This window comes from Ylistrum balloti, unplaced genomic scaffold, assembly GCF_031769215.1.
Source record: "Ylistrum balloti isolate Yb309-2 unplaced genomic scaffold, AGI_CSIRO_Ybal_v1 Utg370240, whole genome shotgun sequence".
In the NCBI taxonomy this organism is placed as follows: domain Eukaryota; kingdom Metazoa; phylum Mollusca; class Bivalvia; order Pectinida; family Pectinidae; genus Ylistrum; species Ylistrum balloti.
In genome coordinates, this window is record NW_026782195.1 from 1,853,994 (window position 1) to 1,879,277 (window position 25,284).

General features: G+C 31.8%; 1 protein-coding gene across 2 annotated transcripts; it reads right to left on the reverse strand.

Annotated features, from left to right (window-relative positions):
- Positions 1 to 203: 203 nt before the first annotated feature.
- Positions 204 to 25,234, reverse strand: LOC132552157 (protein Hook homolog 3-like). Of its 2 annotated transcripts, XM_060216297.1 has the most exons (22): positions 25,174 to 25,234; positions 23,161 to 23,246; positions 22,483 to 22,555; positions 22,080 to 22,130; positions 21,373 to 21,424; positions 18,997 to 19,145; positions 18,333 to 18,389; positions 17,920 to 18,003; positions 17,433 to 17,527; positions 16,636 to 16,662; positions 12,883 to 12,962; positions 12,344 to 12,408; positions 12,061 to 12,144; positions 11,544 to 11,586; positions 10,614 to 10,699; positions 9,764 to 9,928; positions 9,403 to 9,539; positions 8,834 to 8,974; positions 8,020 to 8,320; positions 7,040 to 7,150; positions 5,980 to 6,051; positions 204 to 5,828 (listed from the first exon to the last, which is right to left on the reverse strand). In XM_060216297.1, exons 1-22 carry the CDS (start codon positions 25,210 to 25,212, stop codon positions 5,688 to 5,690), a joined length of 2,139 nt encoding a protein of 712 aa, XP_060072280.1. In that variant the 5' UTR covers positions 25,213 to 25,234; the 3' UTR covers positions 204 to 5,687. The 2 variants fall into 2 exon arrangements, with proteins under 2 accessions (XP_060072280.1, XP_060072281.1); XM_060216298.1 differs by lacking the exon at positions 7,040 to 7,150.
- Positions 25,235 to 25,284: the final 50 nt, after the last annotated feature.

The following is a 25,284-nucleotide window of genomic DNA, read 5'->3' on the forward strand; positions in this document are numbered from 1 at the left end:
ATCATTTTGAAACAGAATTTCACTTGATAACGACAATCTCATGATCATTTCAGGCAAGTTTGAGCTTAATCCCATGGATGGAACTTGAGAAGTTTGAAACGTGAAAAGCTGGTGAAATGGAGATACAACAATGGATGGAAGATAATGAAAATATCATTCTGACCCTTTGGATCAATTAATTAAAAATGAAAAAAAAATAATAATTAATGCCGTATTTTTTATTACAAAATTGCTTGGTCTTTAAAAAATATGATATTGGATACCCTGAAATACAAGATTAAAATTGAAAATGTGAATAATGCTTTTTGCGTAAGTTTGTATTGTTGTGATAAAGTTAGTTATAAATCTGACTCGAGTTAGCCTCCACCACACTATCAGTTACAATGACAGAACAAAAGTCTTGTATATCCAGTTATGAAAAACTCATTGTACATAATGATATACCAGGAGTATCACCTCACTATAAAATGGTTACCATGTCTCTGTGTTACCATGAAGTAGTTCAGAACAGTAGCAATACATACAGAGGTAGAGATTGAATACTTCAACACCACAGTAATAGCAAATAGAAATAGTGTTTTAACAATAATTATTATCAATCAATCGGCAGTTTTAATTTTAGCAAACGCCAGGGGATGTCACTCATACTTTTACCACACATTTATGGTGTAATTGGCTTGTTTGAATATCTATGTAATTAAGTATCTAAGGCCAGGTTATAGAACCTTCAAACTAAAGTAGATTGCCAATCTAATATCTAAACACTTCCTCCTTTCTTTCAGCACCATACTGAAGCAGTGTGGATACTGCATATTTTCATTATTTTACACAAGCGTTCCTGTCCAGAACTGTTAGACATGATATGATATAAATCAAGCTACTATATAACATAAATACTAAAATATAATTATAATAGAAAAAACGGGAAAAATCAAACAATATTAACTCTAATAATAATTTTTTTTTTAAAATTCTAAGTTTAAATAAAGAACCAAGGGGGATAATCAGGCTGGAATTTGAACCAAACCTCTGTCAAATGAACACTCCCAGCATTTTTCTTAATATTTCTTAAATGAAGAAAAAAACTGAGAAAATATGATGTGATAAATTATGTTCAGCTGATAGGAAGAAAGGTAACATGATTTAACAGATTTAGCACTGTGTCGTATAAATAAAAAAGGTGATGAAGCGAAGCACAAACAGAGCCTTCAGCTCTGTATATTTTGAGTAATGCAGTGATATATATGAATCATACAAAGTGATACAATAGATCGGACTATATATATGTGACAGAGAAGATGAATATCATTAAGAGATCATTAATGAATGATTCTCGTACATTCTTCAGTATTTACACAATGGATTAAATTTTAACCTTCTTTTTCTACTTAATCCGGCCTTAAGTGCTAAGCTCGGATTAAGTGTTCAGAAAATCTGAGTGCAGATATGCTTGAGTAGCTTATAATTCCAGGTATATACATTTATCTGAAGCTATTTGTTATCTAGCAGATTCCTATATAATACCTCCTACAAAACAGTTAGTACTAATGATGATAAAACCAGATACACACTAAAAATTGCACATATCCTTAGTGACGACACCCTCATGTATATATATAGTTGAACAAGGATGATGAAGCAGTCTTCAAGCCTGAACTGAAAATTCTGTTCTTTACTGACGGGCCTGAAGATTACATCCTTAATGACAATGTATGTAGGCTGTTCATCACCAATAAATACTAAACCATCACAGTGTTTGGTTGATTTGTTTAAAATCTACACTAATTCTAATAACAAAATATAGGTTGCAATAGATTACATAACCAATCAGCTTTCATCCTCGTCACTCACTATAACATGTACCTCCTGTGACTATTTCTAATTATATAAATTGCTTAATTACTTATAAATACACAAATTTCCAGTAATTACTTATAAATACAAACTGTTTAAAAAACTTCCTCATTACTTGTAAATACATGTACTTTTTCTCTACTAATACTTTCTATTAATTTATAATTACATAATTTCCTAAAATCTCAAATCACCAACCATATGGCTGAGATAATCTGTCTAATGGTTTGTTGGTAAATTTTCTTCACACAACAAATTATTGAAATTTTTCTTTTTATCAATAATACCTTAAATTTGTATTAAAAATAAAGTTTGATATATTCCAAACATCACAAGAAACATCCGATATTATAATTACTTAAACTACCAAGCTGTAGGTGAAATCACTTCACATAATATATACTGGCAGTTATGAATGGCTTGAAGCCCCCCAACCTCTGAGTGTATTCATGCAGTCCTTAGATGGTACAGCCAGGTCACATCTTTACCATGTCTGTAATAACATCAAAATGTATTAAAAATGTATCAAGAGACCCCAGTTACTTCTATCATCACAGATATCCCTGAAATATAAAAACCCAATATCCAGTTACAACTAAGCACATGACCGGTTTCGCACCAAATAACAGTGATGTCCAGTTATAACTTAGCGACTGACCAGTCTTGCACCAAACAGTAGTGAATGTCCAGTTAAAACTTCACAACTGGTCAGTCACGCACCAAACTGTAGTGAATGTCCAGTTAAAACTTCACAACTGGTCAGTCACGCACTAAACAGTAGTGATGTCTAGTTGTAATTTAACAACTGATCAGTAACGCACCAAACAGCAGTGAATGTCCAGTTGTAACTTAACAACTGGTCAGTCAGGAACCAAATGGCACTGATGTCCAGTTATAACAACCGGTTAGTTGCACACCAAATGGCAGTAATGTCTATTATAACTGGGGACAACATATCACAGGTCTTGTCCACTCCAAATATCATCTAGCTATGTATTTACACACAGTGAAAAACACTTTAGATATATACAAAACTATTGTAGAAATTCCTATACTTTCTCGGACAATTTGAGAAAATATGAGAAAAGGTCTCACATCTAAATGACAACAATATATTGTGAAATCTCCTTACTTCACTGTCATTCACTCTACTGAATTAGAAATGACTTACAGTAGCATCTAATTATGAAATGTACATAACTTCATAATACCAGGTGTGGTGAGATTCACAGTTAAAACTGGCCGTGATACGATGACTATTAAACAATGGTACGTTGGATGATATCAAAGTGCAATCTTCCACCGTGCAACAAGACCCAGTTATTAAAATTCAAATTTTTTTGATGGCAAGATACATAAAACGTTCAAATTCAACAATAAAATTTGTATGTAAAATTGAAAATAACATATACAAATATGCACAGGGGACATGAAAACAGTTTTTGATTTTCAACCAAATCTCAAAAATTACAGTAAAGAAACTTTTTAGCTAATCAGGTGACTTTGAACAACTAGGACTATCTATCTAGTATGCAGGACAGTTGACATCTAAGCATTATGGCTACATGTATTTGTAGATAAAAAAAGTCACTTTAATACATCATTAAATACTGAAAATTAACCTATTTAAAACTGTATATGTACAGACTGCATAGATTATTTACCGTTATGTACCTGGTGATTTTGTCCTTACACTTCTACCATATCCTACAGAGGGCGATGTTATCTTTTAACCATTGTTTAAATATCCTGGTGATATGACTGCTCTGTGCTGCTGATGAAAATGACAGCTTAAGATTATGTTTTGATTAAAATGCACAATTACGAAATTTCATCCGTTAGATCTGTGTTCATTGCATAGGACTTACATGTTAAGTTGGGTTAAGCCTTAAATCTGTTACTAATCCAGAGTAATGTCACATTTCATGTATTCCACATCCACATTTACAGACAGAATATGTCCGATTCATCATTATATGTATTTTTAAACAATATACACACATATAAAGACTGCTACTATTCTTATTATCAGTAATAAATTACAAATTGAATTAACAAGATACTCATAAGCTATTGTATATTGTGATACATGTAATTGTGTTTTTTTACTGGAATAAATTTTCGCTGGTTAAATTAATTTGAAACTTTTGCAGGTTAGCTTTTTTGAACTACTTGTGTGTATAAATATGAAGTATTAGAAATCTGACTATATGGTTCCACACTGTATGGCAAATTTTACTTTCACAAGTGAGTGAAAATATTTTTGATGTTATGTTTGCAGTTTTAAACTAAATTGGTCAATTTTCCATGTCCTTACCGCACTAAAACAGCCCTCATATTCAGTATGTAGATTGAGCGTTCAACATGTTGATATTGTATAAATGTTCTCTATGTCGACTTAAACTTTTACTGAACTATATTACATAGTTGAAATACAATTAGAACCATATGAAAAAACAACCTTTACCTTAACCTGTCTCAAGGAAGACAAAATTACTGTTGTTTATCCTTACAGAAATAAAGGTGTAGGGTTACTGAGAGTTATAACCGACAACACATGAAAAACTATAAATAGTCTAATTTATCAGAATTCGTATTTCAACGAGAAAAAGCTGGCATTAACTTGAAAGTCATTTGAAGAGATGGATACAAGTTGTTGTCTCTCCTCAATAAGGATGTTAAATAATATTCAATAAATACCTTTATCACTGTGAAACATCCCAACTTGAATATTATGTCAGTTACTATTCACTGCTGATATAGAATCCTAAATGCATTATCAATTTATTATAAACAAGTCTCTATATATGTTACATTAGAATTTACATTCTTACAAGATAAATGTTTTTAAATGATTCTGACAAAATTAGGAAGTTTTACGACAAATTCCTGTTTGTATATGTGAAAACAAAATGACATATTATGGTTCACAAATCAATGGTAAATAGACTTCATTATAGTATACCAGCATAAATAAACCTGGCTGACAGTCGAGACATATTTGTTTCATTATGTTTTGTAAAAAAATTTACAACTCCCAGCATCATAAATGTACAACCTGTGATCAAATTTCTGTCTTGTATATCACATGTTAGGCCAGATTACAATACTAGTGGTATATTGGAAACTCAATTTTGATTTTAAGGAAACTTTATTAAAGCTTCTTTGAAAAACCAATAAAAATCAGCTTTTTCCATATATGGTAACTACTGCTACTTATCACCATGACAGCAGAGTCATTTCTGATATACGATATCAACATGACATGGAAATTTCATCAGCTGTTTATGCCAATTGAATGTTCAATGATTTAGAAGATTATAGAAATAAGAGAGGAGTGTGCAGATTGTCCTGAGAGAGTGTGGTTCACAGAGACATAAGGTTCAGCTGTCCACGTAATAGCAATTACCTATCATTATATAGGTGTAGCATATTCTTGACTAGGAGAAGGGATTCGAAAACCCATGTTTGTTTATCAATCAAATTCAGTCCTATGAACAAGTATGACCTGACAATGAGTAGATCTTAAAAAAGCCTGTTTAAGAATTTGAGATTTCAAAAATGCTTTTCATGATTATGGCAAATATCTGTATTGTTTCTTGAACGATATCCAGGGGTTGTGTTGAGTACTGATATTGCACTGTGTTGTCCAGGTGGAGTTTGACATCATCAAAGCCTCACAGAGACATAACTAGTACAACCAGCTGTTTCGATATGATCCTGAATCACCAGAGACGATACATCACTTTGGAGTGCGCCACTCCTGTCATCACATGGAGTATTTAAAGATCAGGTGGTAAACAAGGCTAAATAAAAAAAAAAATTGTTTTGTTTCACCGAGTTGAATTTGAATGAGAGTTAGGTATAGACTGAGTCCTGCGTGAATGCACTTGTCGTTGTCTAGCTAAAAACGATTGTCCTGTGGAAGCATTGGCCAGCCTTTCCTCTGTAGCCTGACGATTCAATTGCATCCCCTGAAACACAGATCATCAAATATTGTCACAGTTCTGATATCGGACATAATTTATCACACTCAGTTAGATGTAATGACCATTAACACAATGCTAGAAACTTTCAAACAAGAAAGATAATTTCATATTTCTTTTCAAACTACAGACAACTTACCAAATTATACCAAGCAGACACAATGTATTTCTCCTCTTGTTCTCGTATACTTTTCGCCTTGTCATTTTCTTTCTAGAATTGGTGAGAATCAGAAATTTCAGATATTATATAATAATAGATGTTTAAGTCTACTAGAAAAGTGGCTGACAACATAAGTTTGATACAAGGGTTATACCAAAGTCATTGATAAATGGACATCACACATATCAAACATTCTCTCATTTATAAGAATTTTGTCAGCAAGCAAGGGCCTTCACTAATACTCAACAGTACAGATACTGATGGAGATATTGTTAAGTAAACTGTACATAATGTCAGGCCCTATATCTGTGCATAGACAATCTGTGAAGGCATCCAAGCCAACAAGTTTGATAACTGCTATTTAACTTTGTTGAAACACATCAATAAAATAAAATAGAGGGACTATCTGTGTATAATTCATTTGCAAACCTATATTCAATATTTCACTGACGATATTGATAAATTGCCTTCTGTTGTCTGTTATATCAACAAACTTTGATCAACATGACAGATACCACATCATAAGAAAGGGCGAGGTATATTCTGATGCAGGTAACATGTAGATAAAATTGTTATAAAACGGCCCTGCAACTTACATACCATTGCAGTTTATAACCCAGAAAATATGGTACCGAAATACAAAGTACAAGAACATTCGAAATAGAAGCTGGAAACAAGACATTTTTTCATTCCAGACTTTGAATTTCATTAAGAGTACATCTCATTTGACATCAAATGCCACAAGATTTTGTATATAGGCTGGGTTTTACCACAATTACTGAAACTGAAAAATGAAAAAAAGATGCTATTTTCAATCACGACTCTTTCAGTTGATTTCAACTCTAGGACCCCGATATATTTTTCTCCTAAAAAAGTAATAAACTGAATTTCATCAACACAAAATACAATCATACCACACAAATATTTGACACCATACATGACTTGTTTTTGAAACATAATCATTCCATGTGAAAAAATGAAATTAAACAACATGCTGAAGCAATGACAGAACAATCAGAAAGCAATAGGTGAGGATTACCTCTAACTGTTCAATGTATCTCTCTTTTTCCTGCAGCTGATTTTTTAAGGCCGTCACTGTCACTTCTGGGACAGTTCCTGTGTTTTGTTTGGTGTCTATTGCCTTGAACACCTAGTAACGAGAAACAGGACAGTTTGTATAACAGGAGTATTACAGCCATTGATAGCTAACTTCATAATTTATAAAGATAAATAAATAGCTAATTTCATAATTTATAAAGATAAATAAATATATATTTGAACATTAGAGATCACATGAGACCAATATTAGAATTCCTTTTAATGATTCTCGGAATATATTCTAACAATCTGTGTTATTTTGAAAGTTATCACTTCACTGCTTCATGACAGTAGAATGTTAAAGAATTCTGGGGAATTAGCATAATATTTTATCATTGACTGATACACTGACAACAAAAATTATTTTTCAAATCAACTTCAGGGGTATTGAAATTGTAATCTAAAAGACTTGGCTCAATATGGCTGTAATGAGATTTTCTAATTAATACTCTTAATATTAGAACAGGGGCAACACACATATAGAGATCTTAAAGCTTTCTGCAGGAAAAGAGAGAAACTACGACATGCAAAGGGAGATAACCATCTGGAAAAACCATACATTGCTTAACCAATGACAGATTGTTTTTTTAGTAATAACACTGTTAAAGACATACACACTTAGAGGGAAAACATTTTTTCTGTACACACAAGCTATACAATTGAAATCAAATAATGTTGAAAATTAACAAAATAAAAACAAGACCAAAAAAAACAAAAAAAAACAACTCAATTTCTAAAAAGACCAATAACACTGTACATATTAAACATTGTTATTATCAATGTTAGATATGAGACTTTCATTCTTAATCACCAAACAGAAGATCAACATTCCACAAAGTAAAATTCAAAGGTTTGATTTGGTTAATACCACACAACAAGATACAGACAGCAACAACACAAGCTACTTTGGATTGTACGTACCGACTTAGCCTTTTCCAGGTACTTTTTATACTTAGCCTCCATTAACTTCATGTCTTCGTCCTTCCTTTTGAGCTGATCTTTTAACTCCTGCACCTTATCTACACTACCACTTAACCTTGCTTCAAGGTCACCTATTGTCTCTTTATTTTTCTGTAGAACACTTTCAGTATCTTGAGTTCGTTTAATCTGTTCATTTATTTTTTTCCTCATGTCCAGCATTTCCTCATTCGATGTTGTGGTGTGACTTTCTTGAATATCTTCGACTTGAGCCTCCAAAGTCATTATTCGCTGATTGGCTATCCTGTGATATTAAAACCATATATATTAAATCATGAACTATCACAGATTTTTTTCATTTTTTGTGTACGAATACAATTTGTAAAGTTCAACACTTCAGGTATGTCTAGTGTTATTTCAATAGGAGAAAAAAAATTAGATTCAACTTTCTTGATAACGTCAGAAATCTTTGTCACTAAAGCAGAGAAGAACATGTCATAATAACCACAATGATGTACATTAAAAAATAATTCGTAAAAGATCTAGTTTCCCCAAGGGTTGCTGTTAGAATACCAAATAATTTCAGATGTTAAAACTGCAATTTAACATTCAGGTATGATTTCAATGGTCGCATTTTTAATTTAAGAATTTTCTGAGACCGAATAACTTGACTCATGTCAGGTACTGAAAAAATTAAAGGCTCTAGTAAGAGTACAAACATAACAGAATTACATTATCAAGTCAGGATTAGATAATAACGGATAAAATGTGTATACAGAGTTTCAAACAACCTGAAGGTAAATGTACATAGACTGACCGTAGCTCTGTCTCCAGTTCATTTTTGCGAGCATTAGCATCATCAAGCATGGACTGTAACATAGGTGCCTGTTCACTATCATCATTAGAGGTCCTAAGTTTCAGTATTTTATTCTCATGTTCCAGCCTCAGCATCTTCTCCCTACAAAAATAAAGAGTTACTCTTAGTAAACTGTTATGTACTACATAAAACATATGTTAAACTTGAAATAGGATTTATCTTTGTGACAATATGTAACGGTTGATATTGCTGGTGGTGTTTCAAATTGATGTTTGAGCGTGTATGTGATAAATAGATATATTTCAGGTAAAAAGGTTAGTGACAATGTGTATAGATTTTCATTTTAATCTGTTCAAGTTTAGAAGGAGTACTTCAAACAAAGTTTACATAAAACAATATTTTGAAAAGATCATATTTCAAAATAAACAAACCCAGTAATCATCATGTGTGTCAAATTTGTAAAAAGAAACTTTCAGAGAATAGGTGTACATTAATTGTATCAGAGATTACTGAGAAAATTATTTTGTATTGACTGTAAAGTAACATGATATGATGTGAAATTGACTGACTTGACTTCTGGTGGCAGTGACAACATCTCAAGCCTAGGTGATGTAGCTATCTCTCCAGGTTCCTCCATGTTCTGTAACTGTGTCAGCTTCATCTCCTCATTGAGTTCTCTCAGGGAATCTCTCTCCTCTGCCATTCTCTGGAGCATCACAATCATAGTACATTTTCATAATTACACATCAACAATCGTAAGACTGCAGGATTGTTTCACTACCACAAAAAAATTTAGTTCTTTTAATTGGAAACAGGATAAACTTAATTTCAATAATTTAGAGATTAATAACCATATATAGATAACCCAATAAAAGTGAAATCACGCCACTGTACATCTGAAATTTTCTGTTTTCTATTTCGGCGTCGCACCTCTTTTTCTCTTTGAAGAGTAGACATTTTGTCCTGTGCACGCTTAGCTTCGAAGTCAGCCTTGTCTGCTCGCTTTGTTTCCTCGGTTAGCTTGTTCTGTAACTCATGGACCTGACGTTTGTAGCCTTCTAGCTGTTGTTTCAATGATGATGCCTTCCTCAGTTCCTGTTGGTAAATTGGAACAATCAATAAAAGTAAAGTCGCTGCAAGAATTATCAAATAACTTACACTTAACGGATGATGAAATGGAGCTGTTTTTCTACTTATTTACTATTCTTTATTACTGTATTCATAAAACATTTAACCAAACATGTCAGATGTATCAGACAATATGTGAAATTTCATTTTAGATCAAAAGCATAGGAAATGATCCTGGTGAGCCTGAGACAACCTTTCTGCACAGAAACTGACAGCTGAACAGAGGGCGGTGAAATTACATAACAATTCTACCTAGTCCGGATCATCACTTAGCCTAAGAATACAGAAGAAAAATAATGTGAAGATACATGTCAACTTATTTCTGAACATTTTCTTCAGGTTCGTAACATCAATAATGTAGAAGGTCTTACAACCAATAGAAGATTTTAGTGTGACGTTTCGGTGACTACATGGTCACCTTCACGTGACAAACAACCAGTGTGGAGCATACTAGCACTGCTGTACGTACTGTATGAGATGGTAAGGAATCAACCAACTTTTTTGGCTCCAGATATTGTGTAGTGAAATACTTACCACCTTTAGCTCCAGAAATTATGTTGTGAAACATTTACCTTCTCTAGCTACAGATATTGATATTTGAGATCTAGATGTTGTGTTGTGAGCTCCAAAATTTGTTTTGTGGAAGACTTACCTCTTCTAGCTCCAGATGTTCTGTCATGTACTTGGTGTTTTTCTCCTCCAGCAGTTTCAGCTGGCCCCGCAGGTCACTGAGTTCATCTGCAGGTCAATACATACACTTTAATTTAAGACATCCATTTAATCAGATAACCAGCACCACTTATTAAGGAGGTTATCCATCTACAAAATATACCTAAAATAGTTGATACTTTATCTCTAACTCTCTGTTCATTTGCAAAATTCAATTTCAAATATATATTAGGAAATAACTGATCTTCCATGAACAATGTAAAACAACTTAAACAAAATAACATCAAGAAAATACCAACATGTTGATATAATCATGAAAATGGACTTATTTTGAAAGTTTTCATTTAATCTTTAGTTGTAGGTGTATAGCTATAATTTACAGATCATGTGAAGAAAATTTCCTGTTTATCACCTTGGCTTTAATTGGATAAATAACAAAAAAAGTAATTTTGCCAAATACCTGATTTTCTGATCTTCAGATGATAAGTAGAAATAATGAATTTACAGACCATAAATCTATCAGATGGAATGACGTATACATGTCCTCTATCTATCAATACCTAAATCCTCAGCTTTGATTAAGATGTTAGAAATAGACACGCTGTGTATTGGTAAACAAATAATCAATACAAGAACAGATGAGATGACTTAATGATAAACGACAAGCTTAAGGTATCCCCATAAGTAACAAGCTTGAGCACTGCAACTGATCAATAATTCTCTCCTTTAGCAAAACTTCAACATTTCACCCTGTAACCTAGATAGTTTTGAATCCTAAAAATAATTTTTGTCACCTGATTTTAAGATGCCATGTCTGTATGGAATTTGATTTGTCTCTCCTCATTTGGAGCAGAAGGTGATTTGTCACCTGATAGTTAAAAATCAAAAGGAAGCTGTTATTTTAAACACTTACCCATTTTCTTCTTGTAAGATTCTATACTTGTTTCATACTTAGACTGTAAATAAAATAAGATATATTAATACCATGTCTGACAAAGAGCATTAGAGTCAATTCATCAGTATTGTTATTCAAAGACACAACTTTCTCCACCTTAAATGATCTCAAGGATGTTTGATCAATGCCAATGAGAAATGAAGCATAAAATAAGACGTGTTCGAACACAGCCCCAAAATAGTCATTATACTTCATGACTGGTTTTTTTTTCAATCTCTGTAAGTCTGTAAAGATAATTACTAGTCCAGCCTGAGAGTTTTTATTGCACATATCATTCTATATGTCATTAAGGAAAGCCACTGGAACACTCTTAACAGGATCAAATACTCCTGAATCCAGTTACCCAAAGCATATAAATGTTTCATTAACAACTTCTAGTAAACAATTTCACTACAATTTTAACTCTAGAATTGAACTTATTTTGTAGTATCCTTAGGGGTAAGATTTAACAATTGTTTTTGCTGTGTATACTTACGACTTGTTCTGATGTATGCCTGAGAACATCCACCTCATCCTTCAGAGAACGTGCCTCATCTGCTATCGCTGTAAGCTCCACATTCTGACAACAGCGATGTGATAATTAGTGTTATGATTAACTCACCGTCAAAAATAATCTATGTAAATATCTATCTATTATAGCACTGACTATAATACATGATAACTCCACTTAAATTCAGTATTTAAAATGGACAAGTGTTAAATATCATAACCTTTAACCATTTGGCTTCTTATAGAGGATTCTTCTAAAGTTTACTTACTTTTTGTTTAAGTTCAGAAAAATCTCTTGCAAGAATTTCCGACTTTATTCTTAAATCATCTCGACCTGTAAGTAAGCAATAGACATATCACGTCTAAGTAACAAAGAAAGTTGAAGTATTACATTAGTGAAAAATCAATATAACACAGCAGTGAGTATATGCACCCCTGAAAAATTTCATTTTCGAGGAGGATATACACATTAAATACATTACATACATGTCTCAATAGACAAGTACTGAGTAAATTTACAGAAAACATCTGACACATCATCTAAATATTCATACAAGAAAAAACAATTAGCAATGATGACTGTTTTACTGTTAAACCATATTTTTTGTGAGGCACATTTTTCATGGTTCCTGAAATCTTCCTCTTTTCTTTCGACATATGATGTCAACAGTTTGAAGGCAGGCATACAAGACATGTATTTTGATATTGATGGAGAATTACAGAAATGTTGTCTTGATGTGATAATGATGGAGATATCTTTAAGAGAAGCGCTGTCTTGATGTGACTGTCTCGCCACTGATTTACTCACTAGATTCTAGTTTAAAATTCTCCTCCTGCAGTTTATCCACCTGTTGCTGCAGCTGCTGAAACCTCTTACCAGCTGGAGTGCTGTAAAACATCAGACACACCAACGTTTCATCACTAAACATACACAATTGTTTTGTTCATATCCTGCTTCATTAATCAATATCTCAATATAGACAGTTTAACACAATCTGCTGTCACATCCATCCTGTTTACTTAAATACATCTACTAGGTACACAGATTTATATTATATCCAAATGCCCAATATTCTAATCATATATAGGGATTTCCAACATGAACCAGACTGTGACTACAACAAAAGGTTTAGCCATGAATCCCTGGAATCTATCACCACAAACAACATATCACTAACAAGTTGGAGTTATAACCTTCAGTTTGTGAGCCATGAATCCTTGGAATCTATCACCACAAACGACATATCAGTAACAAGTTGGAGTTATAACCTTCAGTTTGTAATAGTGTCATGGTCTTGTTGTTGTGACAAATCATTGTATACTTTCTATCTGCCAGCTGTTCAAACATAATGCACACGCTATTATCAATATATTGATTTAGAAGTAGATATATATATATATAAACCTTAATCAATGAAAATATATGATACAAACTAACATATTAACCTAATTCATTAACTGTATTATTTTATAGTGCGTTGATCACAATCTTTAAGATCACAAATCTTCCAGTATCAACTACATTACAATACATACATGCAACTTCACATTTTAAATTAGTTCTAATCTTCAGACTATCAAATTACCATAAACTCAGTACAGTGACAAAAATACAATAAACAAATATTTCAAAACAAAGGATATTAATATTTTATACAAGAATCAATTATCTATCACTAAATCTAAGTAATCCGAGAATTACAATAATATTTCTGTTCATAAATTGGTGTTAAATTTTATAAAAAAAAAGAAGTTATGTATCGCTTAAAATTTTATGCCACCCATTGACTCATAATATCACTTTAGTAGCATTGAGTTTCATTATAACTGAATAAAACTGGGTTAAATCTTTAGTCTGTATCAAATACATAAATAATAAAACACTAAGGAATTAAGCCTAAGGTATTCCAAAAATACACATGGTAAACAATATTTAATAAGTTTATAAGAAATGTTTCCACTATATTATATACAGGTACATTCTGTATATAGATGTATACAGTATACTGGTATATAAAAAGTTACAGAAAGTGTGATTATATCAAAGCAAGCCTGTTTAAATGTATATATCCAGACACTCATGAATCTTTGAAAGATAATGATATACAAGTAATCGGTTTTATTTTTTATCTATGAATTGATATATATCATATTTCATGAGAAGGTCTGAACAAGTTGGAATCCACTTGAAAACAATGAAAATATTTTAACATAGGGCATTGCTGTTTTAGAATTAATCTTTTACTGGTTCATTCATAGTTTATATGAATTTCAAATCCATTTATCAAACAGTAATACTATACTGAGTTTACATGTCCCTAAAGAAAAAGATGAGGACAGTAAAATTAAGAAGTATTAATAACTTAAGGAAGAATTAGAAACATCTAAATTTCAGTGGTGATAAGTTCAAGTTAGAAATTTTTCATAAAATGTTTGTAAGTTCCAAGAAAAATATAAGTTATATATATCAAGTAGAAAATAGAAATAGATCACACAAGTTCTATAAATAGAACTGACAGAACATTGGTAGAATTCAACTATCATTTATACAGTAACGTTAATTGCTATGTGTAATGCATGGAAACTGTACCATTCAAAGGTAGTGAATATTGATATGATAAACTATTATATACTTATTAATTTGACAAGTCAAACAAATAATACATGTATTTTCATTCGATAAAAGCTGGTATCATCAACAAAAACATACAAATCTTTGTATTAACGAGGTGAAACAACATTCCATTTTATTGCTACTTTAGCTAGATTTGTCACAGTGTCTCAATATTTTTACCAATACTGAGATTGAACTCAGTCTGTGCTTTAAACAGTAAGCAAATACAAATGATATATATATAAAGGGAAAAAAAATAGGCTCAAGGATTTTTCAGGAAAATAGTGGTTTTAATGTGTATAAAACTAGAAATATTTATTTATGAAGATAAAGATGATGAAATATATAACAGATACAGCACAGAAATTTTGTTATATTTTTCAAAGCTACAAAATCTATGTTATCTGTTCCACCTTGAGGTGAGGTCGCACTTAGGAGTACAGCACACTGACAAATCCAGGGAAATGTAATATGATAAGGTTACCGTGTTATTACATACATCTAGTAAAAATGGGTCTGATTTAGCTGCCTGTCCAAACTAGACAGACCACAACACTATGAAGAGCACAGTGAATAAGGATATGTGACAACCATGTCTGCCATGCGACTCATGTATATGTAACACTATATATTACAACTTCTCATTTATTTGGTGGCCATGACGATGAGATAATTTATTAATATTTCAATGGTCATTTTAACATCCAGATATAAATTAGAAAGAACTGATGTACTATATATGTAGTATTTAGTGGGTCTGAAGCTTCAGCATACACATAGTCCATAGAGGAAGCCGTCCAGAGAAATAACATGCTTTGTAAGTAGGGGTAAAAGGCCAAAGACAGTTACGCAGATATTATGATAAAAGTTCAAATACACCTATTAATACATCCTGTACATACTTTCCTTGTTCAGATAAAATAATTTATCTAGCTTTATAGTATATCTTAATTGTTTTGACGATACATACTGATTTTAATTCAGTAATTTTAAAAAATCCATTTGACAAAACAACAAAGCAACTAGCTATGTAGCAAGTGAATATATCTCTGGATCTTATATCTTCTTTATATCTAAACTTTGTGAACTGTATGAAGGATCTAAGAGCTTACCTTGGTAAACATTTTTCTGTACTAAAAAGCTGTTGCAAAGCATTTAATTCAGAAATATACAAAACATAATATAGCTACCCTACCCAGGTCTGAAAATCTATACAAACGACTAAATGTACTGTCAGAAACATGTTGTACTATCATTAAATGTTTATCACATGATACCAATGTTTGATTTTCTGTTGGGAATTAATAGATAAACACAGTATGATACACAGGGGACTGTCAGATCATGCCAATTTTTGTGCTTCCCCAGACCTTCACGGGGCAGATCATGTCAACAGGCATGCCCACAAACTTGCAGAGTGAAACACGATCCGAGTAATTAAAAGTTACCACACTATCAAACACAGGTTTGTGTACAGCGGTTCTTATTCAATTGAGTCACCGTAGCCCATTTTTCAATCATTCACGATCTTTCTGTCTATAATAGACACGCAGTGAAAGAGTTGCTGCTCTCACTGGCACTAACATCTCAAGAAAATAGCCTCAATTTGATTACTATTGAGTCATGAGATTAATTTCAATAAACCAATGAAACATTTAAGTTTTATGTTTTCATGAATATACTTTACATAAATGTACCTTCTCCCTCCCCCCCACCCCCCCTCCAAAAAAAAAAAAAATAAAAAAATTCAAGCTTGCACCCTATTCAATTTATTGAATGTACTTTTGATCTATTTTGAATAAAAATATCCGAGTTCAAGTTGAGAATACTTCTGAGATTTTTAGTGCATGGTTACTGAGAAAATGTATGTTAAATGTAGGAAAAATGGCTTATCTATTTCCTCATGCAAGTTTCTTTAAATGCCTATTAACACTATTGCTCTGTTACCTTGACTGAAGAATGTAATTGACACACCTGGTGAAGGAAGAATCATTACAGGTAAATTGCAGCTGTGCTGAAATAATTCGTACCAACAAAATCCGCTAATCCATTATGCAGTGTAGCAAAACCAAAATCAAACTGAAAACTTCTGAGGTTCAAAACCAAAATGAAAATTAACAAGCAAATGATAATGGCTGCTCTCTACCTTATTTACCACAAAAACAGTGTCAAATAAAGTTTAGAAATACCACACATATCCTGGGGTACCTGAAGGATCAGGTATTTTAGTAGTACTTCAAAATAAAATTTAAGAAAAATCTCAGACAACTAAAAGTATATTTCATCCAAATAAGCAAATTAATTTTAAACATACAAAAACACATGTCATTAATCAATGATAAGAAAACTACAAATGTCAAAACTAAAAAATATCAATCATGCAATTATCGAGAAAGAACAGAATTTTGTTTTATCAACTTTCTGATCACTATGACTACTAATATGCCAGACTGATATCTTTTAACTCTTTTTATGATTTAGTTTTTATCAAGATCAATTTTCCTAATGCTAGGTTGGCAAAATATGTATATACATGTTATTTAAATCAATTTATCAAAGTTACTTTATGTAGTTGTTTATTACCTGAAATGTTTTAACTTTTAAATTAATACCAGAACCTTTAATAAAAAATAGCTTTATTTTCCCAAGCATGAAAATGTTTAAGTTGTCTGTAGACTGACACTAATAATCTAACAGATATTCCAGCCATTCAACTCCATTGCACTTCAACGAACTCTACTTACGCAGGATCATCCAAATTCTCTGCTAGATTCAGCCTTTCATTTAATTTGTCATTTTCAAACACTAAGCCCTGCTTTTCTTCTATTAAGCCAGCCACCTGTATAAAAAGTATAAAAAATCCATTAAATGTGTTTGTGTTATAATGAAAAAGAAGAAATATCATTTAAAAACCAAAAGAAAAAAAAATAGAAATAAAAAAGAATGATCAATTTCTCATGAAACACCTTAATTAGTCACACAGTCCTAATTTATTTGATCTTTTAATTTTTAAAATTTTTTTTTTTGCTGTTGATGAAAAATAGTTTCAACATGGAGTCAAAGTACCTTGATATACAATATCCATCACCTAACATACATTGTTTATAGAACAACTGCTATAACAAAATACAACCCCCTTGAAATAAAGCACTGTTTAAACTAAGGTTAACAACCATCCAACAAGAGTAATATCCCTTTGTCCAAAACTTATGCCGTGGGTGTATGTGTTACCTGTTGGTCAAGTTCATGGCATCGTTGTGTCAGTTCTTCTCTTGCTTCTAACGCACTGTTTAGTTCATCTGTTGTCCGTCTTAGCTGTGGTAATAATGACATTTCATTTTATGATAATTTTATTATACTGTGAGACAAGGTTTGGAATTATGTTATGAAATCTGTATAAGAAATAGCCTAGTAGATAATTGACTAAATTCAGTTATTTTTTTCACAGATAAATGAGTTTAATATAGCATTTGCTGATAAATATTAATTTTTTAAGATAGTGATCTACAAAGGTACAATATTACTTTAGTCAGCATCAATATGCATTAAACTTTAAGGCAGATTGTAAATCCTTTATACATATCTAATACATTCATCATTAAGTCCCTTATCACTATATGTTTAAATAAATCCTATTTACTTACCTGTTCTGCTAATTCTGATTCACCATCACTGCTGGTTGTGATTTCCTTTGTCATGAGCTAGAAAAAGAAAACATAATTTAAGCATTACCACTATGAAATGTTTTAGTAAATGTGACCAAAAACTATGGACCTCACAGAATATGGGTTCTAAGCGTGAAGTCTTACTTTCTCCTGGAAATCTACATATGTAGATCTTGCATGCACTGTCTCTATCATTATATCAATACTTAACAATAAGATATGTAAATGTAGAAAAATTGACATATCAGTACTAAAACTGGTATGTATCTGACCATAATACTTTATAACAAAATGCTTATAGTTGTAAAAAACAAATTTCCCCTCTGACTACTCTAACAACACATTTGTTCTGGTATTAAAATGTGATTTAATCACCTGTGAATACCATTAAACAAAAAAAATCAGCATATTGAAATAAGTTCCATCAAATACTTCTATAGAAATAACATTTTTATTACACAAATTATTACTTACAAATCACAGATGGCTACTTTTTAAACATTTTTTGTTTTTAATATGAGTCTCCATATTCAGTGGACAAAATGAGGGGTCAGGAGCTAACAAAGGAATTTCTATACAAACAAAATTTGAGAATGATCCACTCCCCTACTCCCTAAGATGGCTTGTATGTTGAGTGACCTACCTCCTGTATGGCATTCATTACCACATGCTGTACCGATTCTTCCATGGACATGATACGCTGGATGTACTCTTGTTTAGCATCACAGTTGACAGCACAGCCTAAGATAAGCTGAAGCAAGCGCCCCAGTTCTGGCACGTTACTGTGTTCACCTAATAAACAATTGGAAAGTGTCAATGATACCTTTCATGAACAGTGGTTATCATTGCATTCATTCAGCTGCATAGATCAAGACCTTTAGAGTTTAGAGGAAAACACAACAGTACCTTTTATTTTTTTGAGTAGATTTATGGATGTGATGCTTCAGATGAATACCTGAAAGTTATTTGCTGATAGGGTGTATATAAGGTCCACTAGCATCTAGTATAAATGTACTATAGAGCCATCATCCATCTTTTGTCTGATCTAGATTGATACCAGTACTCAGTTGCTTTACCTATTCTTGTATGACCTTGTTTTATGGTAAAATTATATATTTTTGTGTGACTTCAGATAGCAAAAAATGGGGTGGGGTAAAGGGCGGAGGCAGAGGGTGGAGGACTGAGGGCCGAGGTGGGAGAGAGGAGGAAAAACTATTTTATTGATACTTAATTTTTGTGGATAAAAAAGTTCAATACATCTACCTTGTTACTTTATATAAACTGTACTCCTCAGTACTGATTTTAACAGTCCATGGACTTATGAATTATTAGAATAAGAGTTTCCACAAAATCAATTAAAATAATTCCCCGATGAAAATTAACAATTTTACAGTATCTCACAAAGACTAGACCCAGAATAGGATTTATATATACACAAAGAACATCCTAAAATTTCTAAACCATCTGAAGTGAAGTTGATAGAATTGATGTAAGCCATTCTATAAATAATTCACCACAGTTAAAGAAACATTTACATTCAAATATTTGGAAGAGGACTATATCAATAACCACAGGGATCACAGAACTCAGTAATATAACAACAAGGATGAACAAACTCAGTACATCCAAACAGTGTATATAAAATATAACAAATTATGGTCCCTGTGATGACATACATCTTAAGTACAACAGGATGTGAACGTGGCCACATTTTGTAATAGCAAGGTTAGTCAGTATACGTGTATACATCTACTTCAGACCTAATATTTCCCTTCCTGGATACATAGAGATACAACTGTAGCTTCTGAGTTCAGTCTTCTGTATATATGTATGTACTGGGTTAAAGTTTTTTTCTGTATATTAACTACCGACACAGTGTATCTTTTATTTTCATTTTTTACTTCATCAATATAGTAAATGGATTATTTCATTAATGAAATGAACAAAATTGATTTACAGTTAGATCAACATGTTTCAAATTTTAGGAAAAGTATTTTATGAGAAGAACGAAGAAAAAAAGAAAAGTACATTAAAACTGTGAACTCAACACAATCTTTAAACTACATGTAACAATAAATATTTACATGGATGGCTGTGGAGTACCTGCATATTATGTATATATAGGAAACTGGTTAATCTATAACCATAATAATTATAATCTTTAGCTGAATGCATTGTAGATGTATTTCAGTGGATTACACCATATTGTTGTTGCTTGTCCCTATGATATATCAGATAATTTAAAATTGCTAATGCATAAAAGATGGTTTGATGGATAATGGTGTTAAATCTATTGATATAATCACATTCGTCTTGCAATAAAATATAAGAATAGTAATTAGACTACTTTTAATCTTGGAAGGGAAATGGAAATTAAATAAGTAATGCCCATTTCTCCAATGACTTGTATTGTTAGCCACATAGAAGTTTGCATTAAAATCCTTTGTATAATGAGTCAATAAATTAAAGTTTTCTGATTAAACTGACTTAACCCTATATTTGAGTCGAACTACATGCATGTTATCAGCTGGAGCATATAAATGAAAATATGCATTTCTCACATATAAAATTCCATTTTGCTACAAATGCAAACATGAATGAGCAAAGGTGTGATATAGGAACACCTCACCTGTAACATGAGTACAGGTATTATATAAGAACACCTTACCTGTAACATGAGTACAGATATGATATTAGAACACTTTACTTGTAACATGATAACAGGTATGATATAAGAACACCTTACCTGTAACATGAGTACAGATATGATATTAGAACACTTTACTTGTAACATGATAACAGGTATGATATAAGAACACCTTACCTGTAACATGAGTACAGGTATGATCTAAGAACACCTTACCTGTAACATGAGTACAGGTATGATATAAGAACACCATACCTGTAACATGAGTACAGATATGATATTAGAACACCTTACCTGTAACATGAGTACAGATATGATATAAGAACACCTTACCTGTAACATGAGTACAGATATGATATAAGAACAACTTACCTATAGAGTTAACATCAGGCATTTGGAAATCATGGATCTGTATACCAATCACCTGTAATTACAACAGAAGGATTAAAACATGACTACAATCTTATCAATATCTACTTATATACTGTAGATGTACCAACATCACAGGTGACATGAGTGACTTCTAACTTCAGGCATCTGTTGCCAGAGCTGTTACAACTTTAACCATATGTATTGTAAATATGATATGTTGACTCACAATAACTTAAATAAAGTTGCATATATTAATGAAAATAAACAAATGAAGGATAAGGGTAAAAACAAAACAAACTACAAATCTTTTGACTTTGAATAATTTCTCCAAGAAACATGTCAGTCTAGCACATCAGGAAGTTCACTTCCAGGTATTTATGGTCTATAGACATTTGGAAACTTCAAGGCATGTCCAGTAAAGTAACTTTCAGATTAATAGCTTTGATATAATTCAATTTCAGATTTCTAGTTAAAAGGAGTATGAGTGCAAACAGGAAGTTAAAGTATATTTGGAACAGAACACACATTGCACTTGCAGTACAATACACTATACTAAGTATGAACAGAGGTCATTATGTCACAACGCCTCCACAAGGGATTAAATGTGAGATTTTTAGTTTATAGACTGATGCTAGACCAAATAACTTCTCCTTTGCTTAGTCAGAAAAAGTGGACAGTATCAATGTTTGAGATTTTAATAAGCTCACCTCTAGATTGTATTCCAATATGCCTTTCAACACTTTCTTCAAGTTGCTGACCTATAAAATATTTCAGTTAGCAAATAGAATAAATATAGTTTCTGATGGTCATGACATAGATAAATACTAGTAATTCTTTAATAAAATGATGATAAATACACTGGATATATTACTGATAAAGCAAAATTCAAATCATATGCAGTTTTTAAATTTTATGGCTACAAATCAAAATTATATAGTAATTATTACTTAAGGAAATTTAAAGAGTATGTACAATTATAAGTATAAGCATATAAGAGTTAACTCTACATAAAATCACAAGTGATTCTGGAATTAAGAATACTCTCATGATCCGCAAAGCGTAAAGAAAATAACCTTAGAGGTAGTAAAAAGAGGTTATTCAACACTGTACCTTAAGTCTCCAGTTTGTGACATCATCTGTCTTGATCTTAGACATCCATGCTTCATTGAAGAAATTAGGTGCACTGAAAGTAAAATGATCACCACTGCCATATACTATGCTTCTGAAGTGTTATTATATAGTAACATAAACTTTATGTACTTAATGGCCATTATCATCATGTCAATTTTATTACTGCTATATAGGCCTACTTAATCATATTAGCATGTATTCACACTAAGCTGTAATAATAATGCCAATGATAAATTTTATACAAATTTGTAGAACACCTTGATCAGAAAACATCATACATATTACAAATGAGCCACATATTGAACAAATATCTAATATCATATTTTGTACATCATACATGTACTGCATTTTTGTGTTTCAATGATGGGCCTGCAGGTAACTGATAAACAATCAAGCATATTTATGATAGATACACTTCAAATGTGTAAACCTGTAGTACAGGTATGTACATTATTTACATAGTAGGAAAACCAGTATGGAGTAGGTTTTCTTTTTACCCTATAATAAATTCCTGATGCATATAATTATGTTTTCTGATTTAAATATATGGTTGTAGGTAAAGTTTTTGATAAGAATGACTGACTCAAGATCTATACTTCAGATACCTCTAATTATGTAAAAGTAAGAAACATGTGTACAGTAGTAAACAATACGCACATTTGATGTAGTACTTGTGCCATAGCAACACCATCACTAAGATCCTCGGGAGATTGACACGGACCACTGATCCCGAACGTCTGCATCTACAATAACAACATGTACAAGACTCAGAATAAAAGTGTTTCGTCGAAGGGAAAGGAATGAAATCTAAAACTCAACATCTTTTCATGTGCTATCATAATATCCAAAGATTGGTTTTCTACCTGACAAGATAGTCTTTTAACATCATAATGTTACATAACAATACAGTAGTAAGCATAATAAAACCAGCTCAGTGCATAAACAATAACTGTCTGTTGTGAACTGGATACCTGTAGAGTGTTGTGAAAAACTATCCAATGAAAATATGTTTAAAGTTTATGTTGCTTTACCAATAACAGTTACAGTTTACAGCATATTCAGCAAATAACAATAACACACATTTTCATTTGATTCTATTTCAGACATCTGCATGGTACATGTCTGGGGTTTTTTTTTATCAGTATTTTGCTTTATGTAATAAAACTTTGTTATATATACACAAAGGAAACAATAATGTGCTTAATTCATTTAATATTTTAAGCTCCTTGTGATTGTTAGTCAGGACAAAACAGCTGCGTGATGCAGTTTAATTCATTATTTGGCTCTACTATATCCAATTCTGACTAAGTATTGAAAGGTGTTATCCAGTTGAGTGTCTTTTGCACAAGATTACAGGTGGAAGACGCTACTGGTGGATTTTTTAGTCCCAAAGATTTGTTGTAACCTGCATGCTACATTTAAATTCATACAATAGTGGCAGAGTTTAGAATAAACACTGTACTATTCACTTGTATGCCTTTTCGCATTGCAAGGTGCTTTGTTCATTTGTGTGTTTTTTGTACAATCTATCATTATACATAAGAAATATTAGCACTAATAAGACAAATCAGTAAGAAACAAATTATGTGAAAAATAAGTTAAGATTTGAATTTTTCTTAAAGTTACTAATTTATGAATTAAAGTTGCATGCCATTTGCCAGATAAATATTTATGAATTAAAGTTGCATGCCATCTGCCAAATAAATATTTCCTAAATGTAGCTATTACAAATAGCTATTCAAATACAAAATGAATATACACATATCTTTAATAGAATTAATAGTTTTTTTTTACTGAATTCAATTGATTAGTCTATATTTATGCAACTGACTTTCAAATACATTCAAAGTGGTACTTAATTATAACACTAAGCTGACATATTTCAGTGTTAAAGTGTCATGTTCTCAATGCCAGTATAGGAGCATAACAGCTCAGCTGGCAGAGCATGTGTTTTTAGAAAGATGAAACATGAATACTGATTGATGTGGTTCTATTTTTGTCCTTCAATCTCAATGGCTTTGGAGAGTATGCCCACCACCTACTTCTATAGGGAGACACTTTCTCAAAGTGATTCTGGATGTTCAAAGAACAATAGACACAATAAATTAAATAAAAGTACCTTATTAACAAACATTTTTTACAAGCAGAAAACATTTCAATTTAATTTAATCTTGGTTTAAGCGAAGAGGACGAACATATGCGTAAAAACGTTGAGCGAAAGGTTAAAGAATTGAACCTTCTTACAGTACAGCTCCATCTTTACGTATAAACTAACTAAATAATTCCTTTTTTTATTTCCTTATACCAACATACATACTTAAATACGGATCGTGACAGTACAGTCAGTTCTAACAGTAAATGAAGTAGTCGATAAAAAGGGATATGAAATTATCTTTGAGCAGACAAAATGATACATACATTTATATACTCTGCGTCTCATTATTTCACATAAATGTATCATTTCTTCATTGTACTTCTCATCGTTGTGTCATTTGTTCACTAGTGATATGATGATTCTAGGACTAATTAAAAAAACCAGGCGTGATCTGACAGCTCACAGAGTATCCGATTTCCTAATATCCATATTTAATGAACATATTTATTTCAATGGACTGCGGTCGGTGACTATATGAACACATATCAAAAGCAAGCATTTCCCTGTTCACTTACCCATGTTATCAGACTAGCACAGACTTCGTCTCGATCCATGGTCTACAAAAATATTCTATTTTTCAACCTCCATAAAATCAACAAAAATGGCCAACCACAAACACGGGAGAT